General features: G+C 40.2%; 1 protein-coding gene across 2 annotated transcripts in view; it reads right to left on the reverse strand.

Annotated features, from left to right (window-relative positions):
• STK3 (serine/threonine kinase 3) overlaps nt 1-10,759 on the reverse strand; it is a 262,422-nt gene extending 251,663 nt beyond the window's left edge. For both annotated transcript variants that reach the window (XM_040625657.1, XM_040625656.1), the window contains exon 1: nt 10,554-10,759. In XM_040625657.1, coding sequence (XP_040481591.1) covers nt 10,554-10,579 — 26 coding nt within the window. In that variant the 5' untranslated portion in view covers nt 10,580-10,759. The remainder of the gene's footprint in view (nt 1-10,553) is intronic.
• Nucleotides 10,760-12,964: the final 2,205 nt, after the last annotated feature.

Here is a 12,964-nt window from a genome sequence, read left to right on the forward strand (position 1 = left end):
TGACACAGTATCCCATAGTTGCACGAATGAGTCATGAAGAAATGCTATTTAAAATTAAAGTAGCATTAACCACATTAGCGCCCAGGTTAGGGTCCTGAAATACCATTTCTCATAAAAAGAAAGTAGTACTTCTAGGAGAAATGGTTGATTCCAGATCCAGAACAGGAAATGGACATGATGAGCCCTGAACATCTTATCACAGCAGAGAACAAGGAAGCTATGCGTCATGTTGTCTCTGAAGGGACTCCCACTGATCCAAGATGGGGGGACACTTTGAGCTTCAGCAACAGGAACTGCAATGGATTAAAATCCATCAAATATGTTTAAATCCATTAGCTCATAATGGCACTTAAAAAAAAAAGAAAAGAAAAGAACTGGTCCCCTTTGGAGAAAAATAGGAAACTAATTCATTCTCTTGAAAACAGGTAAAGGGGAAGAATGAAGCATTTATCCTGTCTTTCTTTTATAAATTGTACCATTGGGTAATCAAACAAAAGATGAGGGAGGTGACTCTCTATAAAAACATTCCAACTAATAAATGAAAACAAAATGATGTATTTAGAATGTCACCATTTTGCAACACCTAATGAATTAACAGAAATAAGCACTAACCATCAACAGCTGCTAACACCACAAAAAAAGAGAGACAACTACACACTAAGTGACTAATATAGTCTTGCCAAACACCACCTATAACAATGCCTAAGGGATTGAAATTGAGCCTGTCAGTGTCTGGATCCAGTTACTCATTGGCAGAAAATATGGAGGGTAAAAAGAACAGTAGCACTGTACCTTGGGTAAGCAATCAGAAAAATCCTGTGGGGGGGGGGGGCGCCTGGGTGGCACAGAGGTTAAGCGTCTGCCTTCAGCTCAGGGCGTGATCCCGGCATTATGGGATCGAGCCCCGCATCAGACTCCTCTGCTGTGAGCCTGCTTCTTCCTCTCCCACTCCCCCTGCTTGTGTTCCCTCTCTCGCTGGCTGTCTCTATCTCTGTCAAATAAATAAAATCTTTAAAAAAAAAAAAAGAAAGAAAAATCCTGTGGGATTTTGGGATCCCTGTGGGAGCCTACAAACAACCTGTGGGAAACTACAAACAACCTGCAATCTTCAACAGGAAAAAAAGAAAAGGAATGGACGGCTAACGTAAAGATCAAAAGTGACATTCCCTATAAAAACTATTTTTTAATTGGCAAGACTAACCTAGAGTGTCTAGCAAAGCACATTTAGGTTATTACTCTAAAAGTCGGTATAAGGTACAGGGAAAGGCAGCTATGACTGGGATGGAACACTAAGAAGGAAGGGTGGCAGAGTTCTATTTCTTAACCTGACTGGTGATTACAAAGGTGTCTGCCTATGGTAATCATCATGCCATCTGTCTGTTTCTTACTGACGTTTTATTTTGCAATAAAAAACGTCTTTTAATAGCAGGTTATCAGGACACCTGAACGTTGCAAAGACCTAACAAAGGCTTGGTATGATTCCCATTCTCTAGACTAATGCAGTGAAAATAATAGGTTAAAAAAAGAAGTCAGTGCCCATCATTTCCTCCTACCCACTTCCACTTCTAAGGGAACCACCTAATATCACATTTGGGGCCCAAAAGATTCACTTTCCTGGGCGTCGGGAAATTCTAAAAAAGACTATGAGAGACCCAAACCTGTTCCTCTTCCAGTCTTCCTCCAAACCCCAAGTTGCTCGAACACAGAACCTAGGAGCCAGAATTGCTTCTTTCTTCCTCAATTCCCATATCTAGTCTATCAGCAAGGTGTTCACTTTTAACTCCAAAATATAACTTACATCTGTCCACACTTCTTTCCATCTCCACTGACTCCACCATCTAACCATGAACTATTGTCATGGCCTCCCAACTTGTTCCCCTGCTTTTATTCTTAACCCTCTACAACCTGTTCTACCCAAAGCAACCCGAATGATCTTTTAAAAACATAAACTGTGTACAATTCTGCTTAAAACTATTTAATGGCAGCCCAGTGCACTCTCACATCCAAATTCCTTTCCATGGCCTGCATCACTGAATCCCTGCCCATCTCTCTGACCTCATCTCCAACCACTTTCTCCCATTTTATAATCCAGCCACAGTGGCCTCATTTCAATTCCTCCCACACACTATGCTCTTTCCCACCTCTAGGCCTTCTCGCAGCTTTCCCTCTGCCAGGAATACTCTTTCCAGCTACTCACAAGGATAACTTCTCAACCCCATGTCACAGTATTACCTTCTCAGAGAAGCTCTGCCCAACTGCCCTATTAAACAGGTTCCACCATTTTTCTCTATCAGTAATGTGCTACTTCTATCCTTCATAGTTCAAGCTCCAACTAGAGTGTATGTTCTCTGGGATCAAAATCCTGAACTGCTTCGTTCAACAATGTACCCAGACCTAGCATTTGAAAGGCAGTTAATTAATAATTATAGAATATATGAATAAATGAGCAAATGAATGAACTCAAGGTTGACATCTAATTTCTGGCATGAGTAATGATCAGTGAGTAAACAAAGCCAATTTTTTTTTCTTCCAAGTTTTTATTTAAATTCTAGTTAGTAAACATAGTGTAATATTGGTTTCAGGAGTAGAATTTAGTGACTCATCACTTACATACAACACCCAGTACTCGTCATAACAAGTGCTCTCCTTAATACCCATCACCCATTTAGCCCATCCCCCACACACCTCCCTCCATCAACCCTCAGTTTGTTCTCTATCATTAAGAGTCTCTTACAGTTTAGAAAGCCAGTTTTTTAAAAAGAAACACGAGAATGGGGCAACTCAGCAGACTCAGGAAAGATCATCTGGCTCCAGAGAGAAAGAGTCAAGGAAATTAGCTGCCTATAATCTTTAATTCATGTTTTCCTCAAATATGTAAAAGGTTCACCCAAATTACAAAAATAATTTTAACTTGCATTCCTTTCCAACTATAGGACTCTAGGTCCAATGATTTCAGAAAATCAAAAATCCTAAAAATGAAAAATGATCTGGACAGAGAGTAACATTCCATATTTTGAAAATAAAAACTACCTCATCCTTGGAAACCCACATGCTCAACAATTTCCCCAATTTTCCAAGAAAGAAAGAGTGTGTGTGTGTGTGTGTGTGTGTGTATACCAAGATACTAATATTTATATCAAGATTATCCGGAACTATCTGAAAATGTTACTCTATCTGACCTCTTTACTAAGATGTCTGATTATCATATAAAATTTTGTTTTGTTTCGTTTTGTTTAAAGATTTTATTTATTTATTTGAGAGAGAAAGAGATAGCAAGAAAGCACAAGTGGGGGGCAGGGAGAGAGAGAGGGAGCCCAATGAGAGGCTCAATCCCAGGACCCAGGAATCATGATCTCTGCCTAAGACAGACACTTAACCAACTGAGCCACCCAGGTGCCCCTGATATCATATAAAATTTATAGACTAATTCAGAACCCACATATATTATCACATGTACCCCTATATTAATTACCAGCAATATTAACAGTTTTCTGTAATTCTTTTTGGTATAAAGTCATTTTGTAAGATATATCCTTTAGTATAGTTTTAAGAAGTTCAAGGTAATCCGTACCTTAATATTCATGGCATGCAAACAATGCACTTATTTTTAATATTCATACATGTCTATTTACATATTTGTTACTTTCATTTATTCAGTTTTAGACTCTGTTTGGAAAAAACAGTTGTAATAAGACATTTCAAATATAGAATCTGTTCCAAGAGCTAAGAATTGAAATTAGAATAATCCTAATATATGAGGCAATTCAAATAAAATCACAACAAAAAAGGGGCTTGGTACAAATAAAAAAGAAAGTTTCTATCAGATAGTATAAATTTTCTCTTCAGCAGAAAAACCTAGAGACCTCTGGTGCTTAGAAAGGGTGGAGCTGGGAGGGAGTCAGAAGAGGAGGCAATCATAATTAGAGCTTTGCACAGGGTCATTCTACACTAGAAGGCACATGTGCCTTTGCCTCATAGCAACCCTTTTAGTACATATTCTTTTGTGAACTCTGTCAGACATCATAGGTCATCATTTTCCATTTTCCCATACTTCATTCGGGGCCTAGGTACTGCCCTGATACTGTCAAAATACTGTCATTTTTAAATAATAGCTTCCTTTCTTCCCTTCACCTCTATCCTATTGTATGTATAAGTGGGTAGGCTTACACTGTCTGGATACCCCTGGCAATGCCATCATCGAGCTTTTGAGTATTAGGACAGAGTTTGAAATGAAGTCAGTTTCTTGACTGTCACTACTACGTATGTCGACAATGTCTTTTCAAACTGCAGATCACAACCCATTAGTAGGTCATGAAAATAATTTGGTGCATCATGACCAGCAGTTTTTCAATGAAACAGAAGATAAAAGAAAATAGAAAAATACCAAAAACATCCCACATAGTACATGGTGTGAAACTGCTGTTTTAATTTTATATGTATGTGGGTCTATACTGGGTTTTACCACCAATATTTCTTTTAATTTTCTGAGAGCCACTAATATATGATGGCTTGAGGCGACGGTACCTTTAGTTCAACACAGACTTCTTCGAAACCAGAAAAATTAAATTCAAAGCACTTTTCCCCCCTTATAATCCAAATAAGAAATACTCAATTTAAACCTTTTATTATTAAAGTTTTATTGATACACACTTCTGGAATGAGCATTTAACTTACTTCAAAAAACAAATTTCAACCTAGCTAACTGTGTTTAATATATGTTTACCTTTTTCTTTATATTTCTAACAAATTCTTTAGCACTAACATATGCTATATCTCAGTCCCTTGAAGAACAAAAGATAAATTAATCTTTGCCTCGGGTTGACTAAAGACCGAGTTTATCTCCTGTCTTAATGTGCAACTGAAGTTTGCTCACCTGGACCCACTCCAGATGTTACTGTCATCCCCCCAGTCTTCAGGAAGAGCCAACTGACCGTTCCCATCTAAAGGGCCTAAATTGGGGCGCCTGGGTGGCACAGCGGTTAAGCACCTGCCTTCGGCTCAGGGCGTGATCCCAGTGTTATGGGATCGAGCCCCACATCAGGCTCCTCCACTACGAGCCTGCTTCTTCCTCTACCACTCCCTCTGCTTGTGTTCCCTCTCTCGCTGGCTGTCTCTATCTCTGTCAAATAAATAAATAAATAAATAAATAAATAAATAAATAAATAAATAAAATCTTTTTTAAAAAAAATAAATAAATAAAGGGCCTAAATCAATTCTTTTTTTTTTTTTTAAAGATTTATTTATTTATTTATTTATTTTATTTGACAGAGAGAGACAGCCATCGAGAGAGGGAACACAAGCAGGGGGAGTGGGAGAGGAAGAAGCAGGCTCATAGTGGAGGAGCCTGATGTGGGGCTCGATCCCATAACGCCGGGATCACGCCTGAGCCGAAGGCAGACACTTAACGACTGCGCCACCCAGGCGCCCCTAAAGGGCCTAAATCAATTCTAAAGAAGTTGGTGCCACCCCCAATTAACCAAGAAAAGCCAAAAGGAGAACAGATATGTTTTAGGGACCAAGTTAGTAATGCAAAAGGATGCTCCTGTTTGCTTGATTCTTTTCTTGCCCTTTGAAATACTTAGAACCTCCTCCCCTAGCCTGCCTCTGAAGTTGGGAGCTTCCCTCAGGGCCTACTATTACCTGAGCCTGCTGCCTTTGTTTTGTAACAGTTCTCAGGTCATCTTGTCAAAGAAAACTCTAGGTCCCCAAGTGTGAATCTCTCCAATAATAACCACAGAATTCTGATTCCAAGGGCATATGAATCAGGAATATAGACATAAAATAAAGCCCACACCTCTTCTCATTGCAATGTCTTCCTGATTTTCATCATACCCTACTATCTGCTTGTCTGGTTTGTTGCTTTGTCCCACACAACTCAATTCTAAGAGTTGATAGTTTCTGGCTGTTTATCTGCATTCCCAATTTCTGGTCTAAGGTCAGGGCTACTGATACTACAGGTTGATATGGGCTTTTCATGCTGAGGAATCTATAAATACCTTCTACTTTACCCTTCTATATCCTCATCCTTTTACTTTCACTTTTTCATTCCCTAATAATTTATCTTCTGACTGATAACTTCATTTGTTCATAGCAACACTTCCCCTAGGAAATAATTGTTTTCTTACCTTCACTTTTCATTTGCGTGAATGCACTTTGTAATCCTAACATGTTAACTTGAATCTTCAACTATACTTCCCCCAACTACCTTTTCACACTATAAAAAAAAGAAAAAAAAATTGCAAAGAATCCAACCACGGCTTAAATCAAAGAACTTTCCTTATCTGTCTCAAGAATAAATTTCAGGAACTTATTCCCTTCTTATTATCCTTCCAGTGTTTTCACTGTTCCACATCAACTTTTTTCTCCAAGTATACCTTAATGAATTTTAATTTTAAATAACTATTAATCCTATAATCTAACTGAGGAACAAGGCCTGTCTGGTAAAGTCTATCTCTTCAGCAATTGTATTCTGGCCTCTCTTTAACAAATAATATCTATATAACTACCTATCTTCAAGCAACCACATTTTTCATACTACCCACCACCTATCACAGAAACCCACCCCTTTATGAATGTTCCACTCAGTGAAGATCTCATGTTTTGATCATTTCCTCTTCCCTCTCTTAAAACTTACCTATTGTGTGGTCATTTTTCTTTCAGGTAGCAGTTCCGCTACAAAGAAATCTGAGAAACTCAACTTACCAAAACACTAATAATTAAGAACCATTTAATGGACTTCCATTCCCAGAAGGACTTCATTTTCATTAAGGACTTATGAAGACCTCTGTGACAAACCTGTTAAGGAAAGCTGGGGAATCTAAAAGCTATTCTGATACTGCAAGTCAGTGACTATAGGTGATCACATCTATTGCCTACATTTAACACAGCCTTGTTGGTGAGACCAAATCAATGATGTGAGGTAGAAATGGTCTTCCAGATCCTATAGTCACTATTCTTAGATCTGGCTGCATAGTGGAATCTCCAACTTCCAGAGGACAAGAATGATACCAAAGAGCAAAAGTAGGCACTAACACCCAAGCCTAACACTAGGTCAGATATATATGAACAACATGAAAAAATATAAAGACACATATGGTATGGAAATAACAAATACCCAATTCAGGACAGTGACAATCCTTTGGCGGATAGGGAGGGAATGCAACTGGAAAGAGATATACTTAGGGAAATTCAACTATATTCGCAATATTTTATTTCTAAAGCTGGGTAATGTGATACACAAGTACTTATTAAATTAGCCCCCATTATCTTTTGAATATCTAAAATTTTGTAACTGAAAAAAGAACAATATGAAGATGGCATATACTCAAACGGACATCATATTAGGAATACAGAGAAATACCTTAGGCTAGAAAGCACTCAAACAAGATACCTTACGAAGGAGGCCTTGAAGGAAGAATAAAACATAGATTACTAGCAAAAAACTAACACAAACTTCTCTAAAGGAAAAGCATGAACAAAGGTAAAGCTGGGAGTACCCATGACCTACAACCTAAATAAAAAACAAAAGGGAAACTTCAGGAGGACAGATTCATCTTGGAGAAGAGTAACAAAAGCCTGGGGATTAAATCTGAGACCAAGTGAGAGGGGTCTTGGGTACTAAGTAGTGTGCCCCAATCCAAAAAAAAAAAAAAAAAATTTAAAGGAATAATAGCATGGTGGAAAGTGATGTTTTTAACAAACAAATCAGAAGTCATTTGCAGGTTGAACTAAAGCAAACAGTGTCCTATGGATCATTAGAAGGTTCTATAGGGCAGCAAAAGGGGAACAGGAGGTAAGGCATTGAGAACCAGGTCCTAGTGCCCTGCCTCTACTGCAAACAGAGCCTTCTGCTGCTAAGTTTTTTGAAACCACTGCACTAAAGTACCTAGTTGGAAGACACTGCTGTAAATCAAGGATAAGGGTCATAAAACCCAGGAATGGGGTAATTGTATCAAAAATGAAAAAGGGAAAAGAAAATGAATCCAGACTTTTTGATGGAGAATTCAATAGGCCTTAGTGACAAACTAGATGGAATAATGAAAGAGTAGATCTGCATGAAAAAATCAAATACACCAACTGAAAAGGAGCTGCTGGTCATACTGACTTGAGCATCAGCAACATAAATGTGACCATGTAAAAATGTCTGAGCCCTAAGGAAGTGCTACTCAAAGCAGAAAAGCAAAGTGACATTCTTACACGGATTAGGAAAAGAACAAGCAGAGGGCCACAGGATTGTACAAAGAAATGACCATCACATCATGGAAGGCTAAGAAAGAGACTTTTTAAAAAGAGGTATCACTGTGTACAGTGTGAGAGGGTGCACAGCCTTTGCAGCCAATCCGACTCAGGGTTCTGGCATCTCCTCCACTTGACCAAATTACTGAACCTCTCTGAGTTTCACGGAATAAGCGAAGAATAAACTAACAACATTCAATATCACTGAACACATTATAGAGCACTGTGCTAAGTGCTTTACACATGACCTATTTTAATCCTCACAACACACTTTACAGATGAAGAAATTAAATTTAGAACTAGCATAGTAAGCTGCAGAGCCAGAATTCCTATTTCTTAGGACAATAAAATAAAGGAATATATATATATTCCTTTATTTTATTGATATATATATATTCCTTTATTTTATTGATATATATATATTCCTTTATTTTATTGATATATATATATTCCTTTATTTTATTGATATATATATATTCCTTTATTTTATTGATATATATATATATATGTAAAGTTCCTGGCAAACAAAATGACCTCAAAAACAGCATCTATATTTTATCATTAGAAGGTAAGGATCAATAGGGAGAACACAAATCTCACTGTCAGTTATCCCTGTCACAGCCTTCCATGTGGCAAACTCTTTTAGTGTCCTCAGCTACAAAACAGGATTGATACCTGTGATCCAACCTACTTAATAGGGTTGCTATTATGAAAACGAAAATGCTATGAAAAAATTTTAAGTGATATTCGAACATATGGGGTTACTGTCATATATCTTGCTTTTCAGAAATGCCTTCCTGGATCAACATAAGTCTTTCTGAAGAGAACTAAAAATAAGCCTGCTGGATGTGCAAGCATCACTGTGAAAAGTATAAATGACATGGAATGATTAAATATACCATCCACGTCTCCCCCTGAGTCCTCTAGGTTTTCTAGAGTTCCTGCAAGGCCAAGGGGTCTCTTAAACACCTATAAAGAAACTCTGATAACTTAGAGCTAATGAACAGCGCTTCTACTTCAATTTGGAGTTGTTCGAATTGGCCTTAGGGCATTATCTCAGAGGTGCCCCCTTATAGTCTTCCAAAATAGAAAAGAAAAAAAAGTTTCCAATTTTTTTCTATGGTATTAAAACTGGGTGCCCACTCAATACTAGAATTCAACACAAAATACCAGATAAAAAAACTATCAAAGCTCTGTCTGTTAGCAGGTCTCTTTTGGAAACCCCTCCACAACCCCCCCCCCCCCCCGCTTTTTTCACCTGAACAGATGGTTTCCAGGCCTCAAGGCTCACATGTCCAGTCACACAATTCACAACAGTTCACGAAGTTCCTACCTTTTTAATTATCCTATGTTAATGAATATATCACCTTTCATCTGAAGATCTCAAAGTATCAGAACACTAGAACTCCTTAATCTTCACAACAGCACTCTCCAGGAGACAGATTAGTACTCTTATTTCATAAAAAATGAAAGACTGAGATTAAATGCTTTAAACACCAGTTAACTGATGTTGATTCATTCTTGGGAGAAAAAAAATGCACATTATGAACTGGTATCTATGGACAGACTTGATTTAGCTTGCCCATTTCAAACACTACTTTAAAAGCATCTATTGTGTACTCTTGCTCTTCCAATATATGAAAGATTAAATATAAACTAATAGCAAGTACCAAAACATCACTATTTTTATATGCTAAAAGAAAAACAAAAACTATATGGGGGAGGGGTTCTAATTTAAGATTCCTACTGTCTTGCATCCATAAATACTTTTGAACTTGAGGGGGGTCGGGGGAGGAACACCTGTCAGTGCAGTGTATCTACAAGTTTTACACACTGTGTAGCTATTAATATTGAATTCCTTAAGCTGTTAATAAATAACCCGCCTTCTCAAATAAAAGGCAGTATAATGAAAAACATTTGACAAGAACGCCTCCACGGCTGTAAGCAGCCTAATTAATTTCCCAGTTTTGCATCTCCGGGCTTCGTGAACTTGCCAGGAGGGAAAAGTCCGCCGGCCCGGGAGTCCGGCCGCGGGGAGCCCCGCACTGCCCGGAGACTTTCCACGCCGCCAGGCCCGGCTCGCGGGAGAGGCGAGGCTCGGCCTCCCCGCGGGCCCCCTCAGCCTGTGGACAGACGCGGCCCGGCGCTCGGAACTGCCTCCCGGCGCTCGGAACTGCCTCCCGACGCCCGGCGCGCCCGGCCCGGGCCCGACAGTCGCTGACTGGGGTCGCGGTCCGGCGGCCTAGCCGCCCCCACCGTCCCCGCCCGCGGCCGCCGGTGCCGCCTCCCTCCTTCTCCCGGCTCCCAGAGTTCGTTACCTCTTGGGCGCTGGCGGCTGCTCCATGGCGGCCGGGGACAGAAGGAGGGACGTGGTGGGTGGTGAAGGCCGGAGGGAGAAGAGGAGCCGGAGCACCGGCCGGCCGAGCCCCGGGAACCACAGGGGGAAACTCCAGGAACTCGGACCAACTTTCCCGTAACTCCGCGGCGGATCCCCCTCCCGCTCGGCAGCGCGGCTCCTCCCGGCCCGCCCCGCCCCTCGGCCGCCGGCCGCTGGCCGCCGTCCTGGGAGAGTGGGCGGAGCCAGCCGCGGCCTTGGCATAGTAGGCGGAGCCAGGCCCGGGTGGGGTGGGCGGAGTCGGGGGCGGAGGGAAGCGCCGGGCACACCGCAGGGAGTGGAAAAACGGCGCGGAGACTGGAAGAAGTAGAGGTTAGGGCCTAGTCAGGATTCAGAACCTGTCTATTCTGGCCAGGGGGTACCTTCCTTGAGCCGGCCGAGAGCAGCCGCTCCACATTTGCCTCCATTGCTTTTGCCTCAATCCCGTTTGACTCATTTCTCTGGATTCCCCAAACATCCCAAGCATCTGGTGCAGCCTTTTGAAGTGTTACTAACTGCCCACACTTCCCTCTCTAGTTGTTTATAATTATCGGCTGTTTTACACCCCCCCTCCCCCCGCCATTTGACGTTTGTAGCTACAGCACTAGGGATACTACTGGAAATTCTTGTTTGATGTTGGTTGTGGACAAGCTCCTCACTACATTTCACTGTAATTACATCTAATTACAAAGAAAATAATTACTGCAGTGAGATCTCTCAGGGCACCAATTTCAGCGCGCTGTTGTCTTGCCAGCTGTTCACTTGGGTAACCTGGAAAACCTATCACAAATTATGGTGCATAGAAAAGCACTCAAGAAAAGTTTGTTTTTTTCCTTCTTGTCACCCTCTCTCCCACCAGTTCCCAAGGCCCTTACCTCATTGTGATTTGATCCCTTCCAGCATCTATCTTTTTTGTATACCATTTAACCTGAAATTCCGTATCTAAGTATCTTTCTTATGACCATATACAGGTGCTATGTAATGAGTTTGCTTGCTTTCGTTAGAAATTATCAAGATGTAGAGTCATAGAGCTTTCCTGAAGATTAGAATGAAGTCTATGAAAAGAATGTTAAATAAAGGAACTTTATGAACGTTAACCCAAGTCAGACTTATCTATTAACAGTTTTCCTCTTTTATGCATTATTTTAATGCAATACGTAATATGTATGTATAATGTAATATGTAATATTATGTAATATTCAATATGTAATAATGTAATATGTAATAAACTTACGTGACTTATTTTCAAAACACTATATTCCCCCCTTACATTTAGTTATGTTAAATTTAAGACCATTCATTGCTGAAACCTGAAGTCAAATTCTGCAAACAAGAGAGATTATTACACAACTTTATACTCATTTTCATTTATTAAAGATCTATAGTCTAATAGTTCAAAAGTAAAAAGACAACAAAAAGCTAAATTATTAAAATTAAAAGGTGGGGGAAAACTTTGAAATTATTTCGTTCTATCCTTCACTGTCACCCTCACATCCATACTCTAGCTCCATCTTATAGTTGATCAGAAAAATCTCTTTCAGAGAATGGCATTTCATCTTCTTAAAAAATTGTCATAGTTTAAAATGGACTCTGAATTATTTTTCCAGTCTTAATCTTGAGAAAGCCTTTCCCAGTCAAGCCACCAGCACCACCACCCCCCACACACTATCTCTGACACTGTGCTGGCTTTTGTAGGATGCTTATTGCACTGAATTGAAGTTCTGTTTGTTTGACTATCATCCCAACCATGAGTCTACTGAGAATTAGACCTTGTCTTTACCCTCTCTATCCCCTGCAAAACAAGTACCTTGGATATAGTAAGGTTGGATAGCTTCCTTGGCCCCCCAGATCCACTCTCCATTCTTTCCCATCTGCCCTGTGCCCTAGGGGCTGACTTATATGGCTGACATCATTGGGCTCACAGCTCTCTGGCTTACAATTGGGTCTGATGATAAGGAGACCCAGCAAGAGATCATCTGAGGGAGAAAAGATTATAAGTCTACTTATTCTCCTGGTTCCCTTCCTGTGAGGTCACCTGGGGCCCAGATCTCCTTTCCTTCCCCTCATCCCTTTGGGCCTACAAGGAGTGATTGCTCTGCTATTCCCTGGGTTCCTCCTGTATTCCTTATGTTCCCCTAGATCTCAACCCTCCTCAAATGATCCTAATTTGAGTTTCCTATTAGAACCCTGACTGAGATACCCATAAAGAAGATTTGTGGAAGGAAGAGGAATAATATCAGAAAATAAATCTCTGAGGCCTTCCCACATTTTGAAAAGGAAGAAGGCTGGCAATTGTTGTATGACTCTAACAGGATCAGAGGCTTGCCCTCCATTATCTCATTAAACACTTAAAAA

Source organism: Ursus maritimus, unplaced genomic scaffold (assembly GCF_017311325.1).
Source record: "Ursus maritimus isolate PB19 unplaced genomic scaffold, ASM1731132v1 scaffold_9, whole genome shotgun sequence".
Lineage (NCBI taxonomy): Eukaryota > Metazoa > Chordata > Mammalia > Carnivora > Ursidae > Ursus > Ursus maritimus.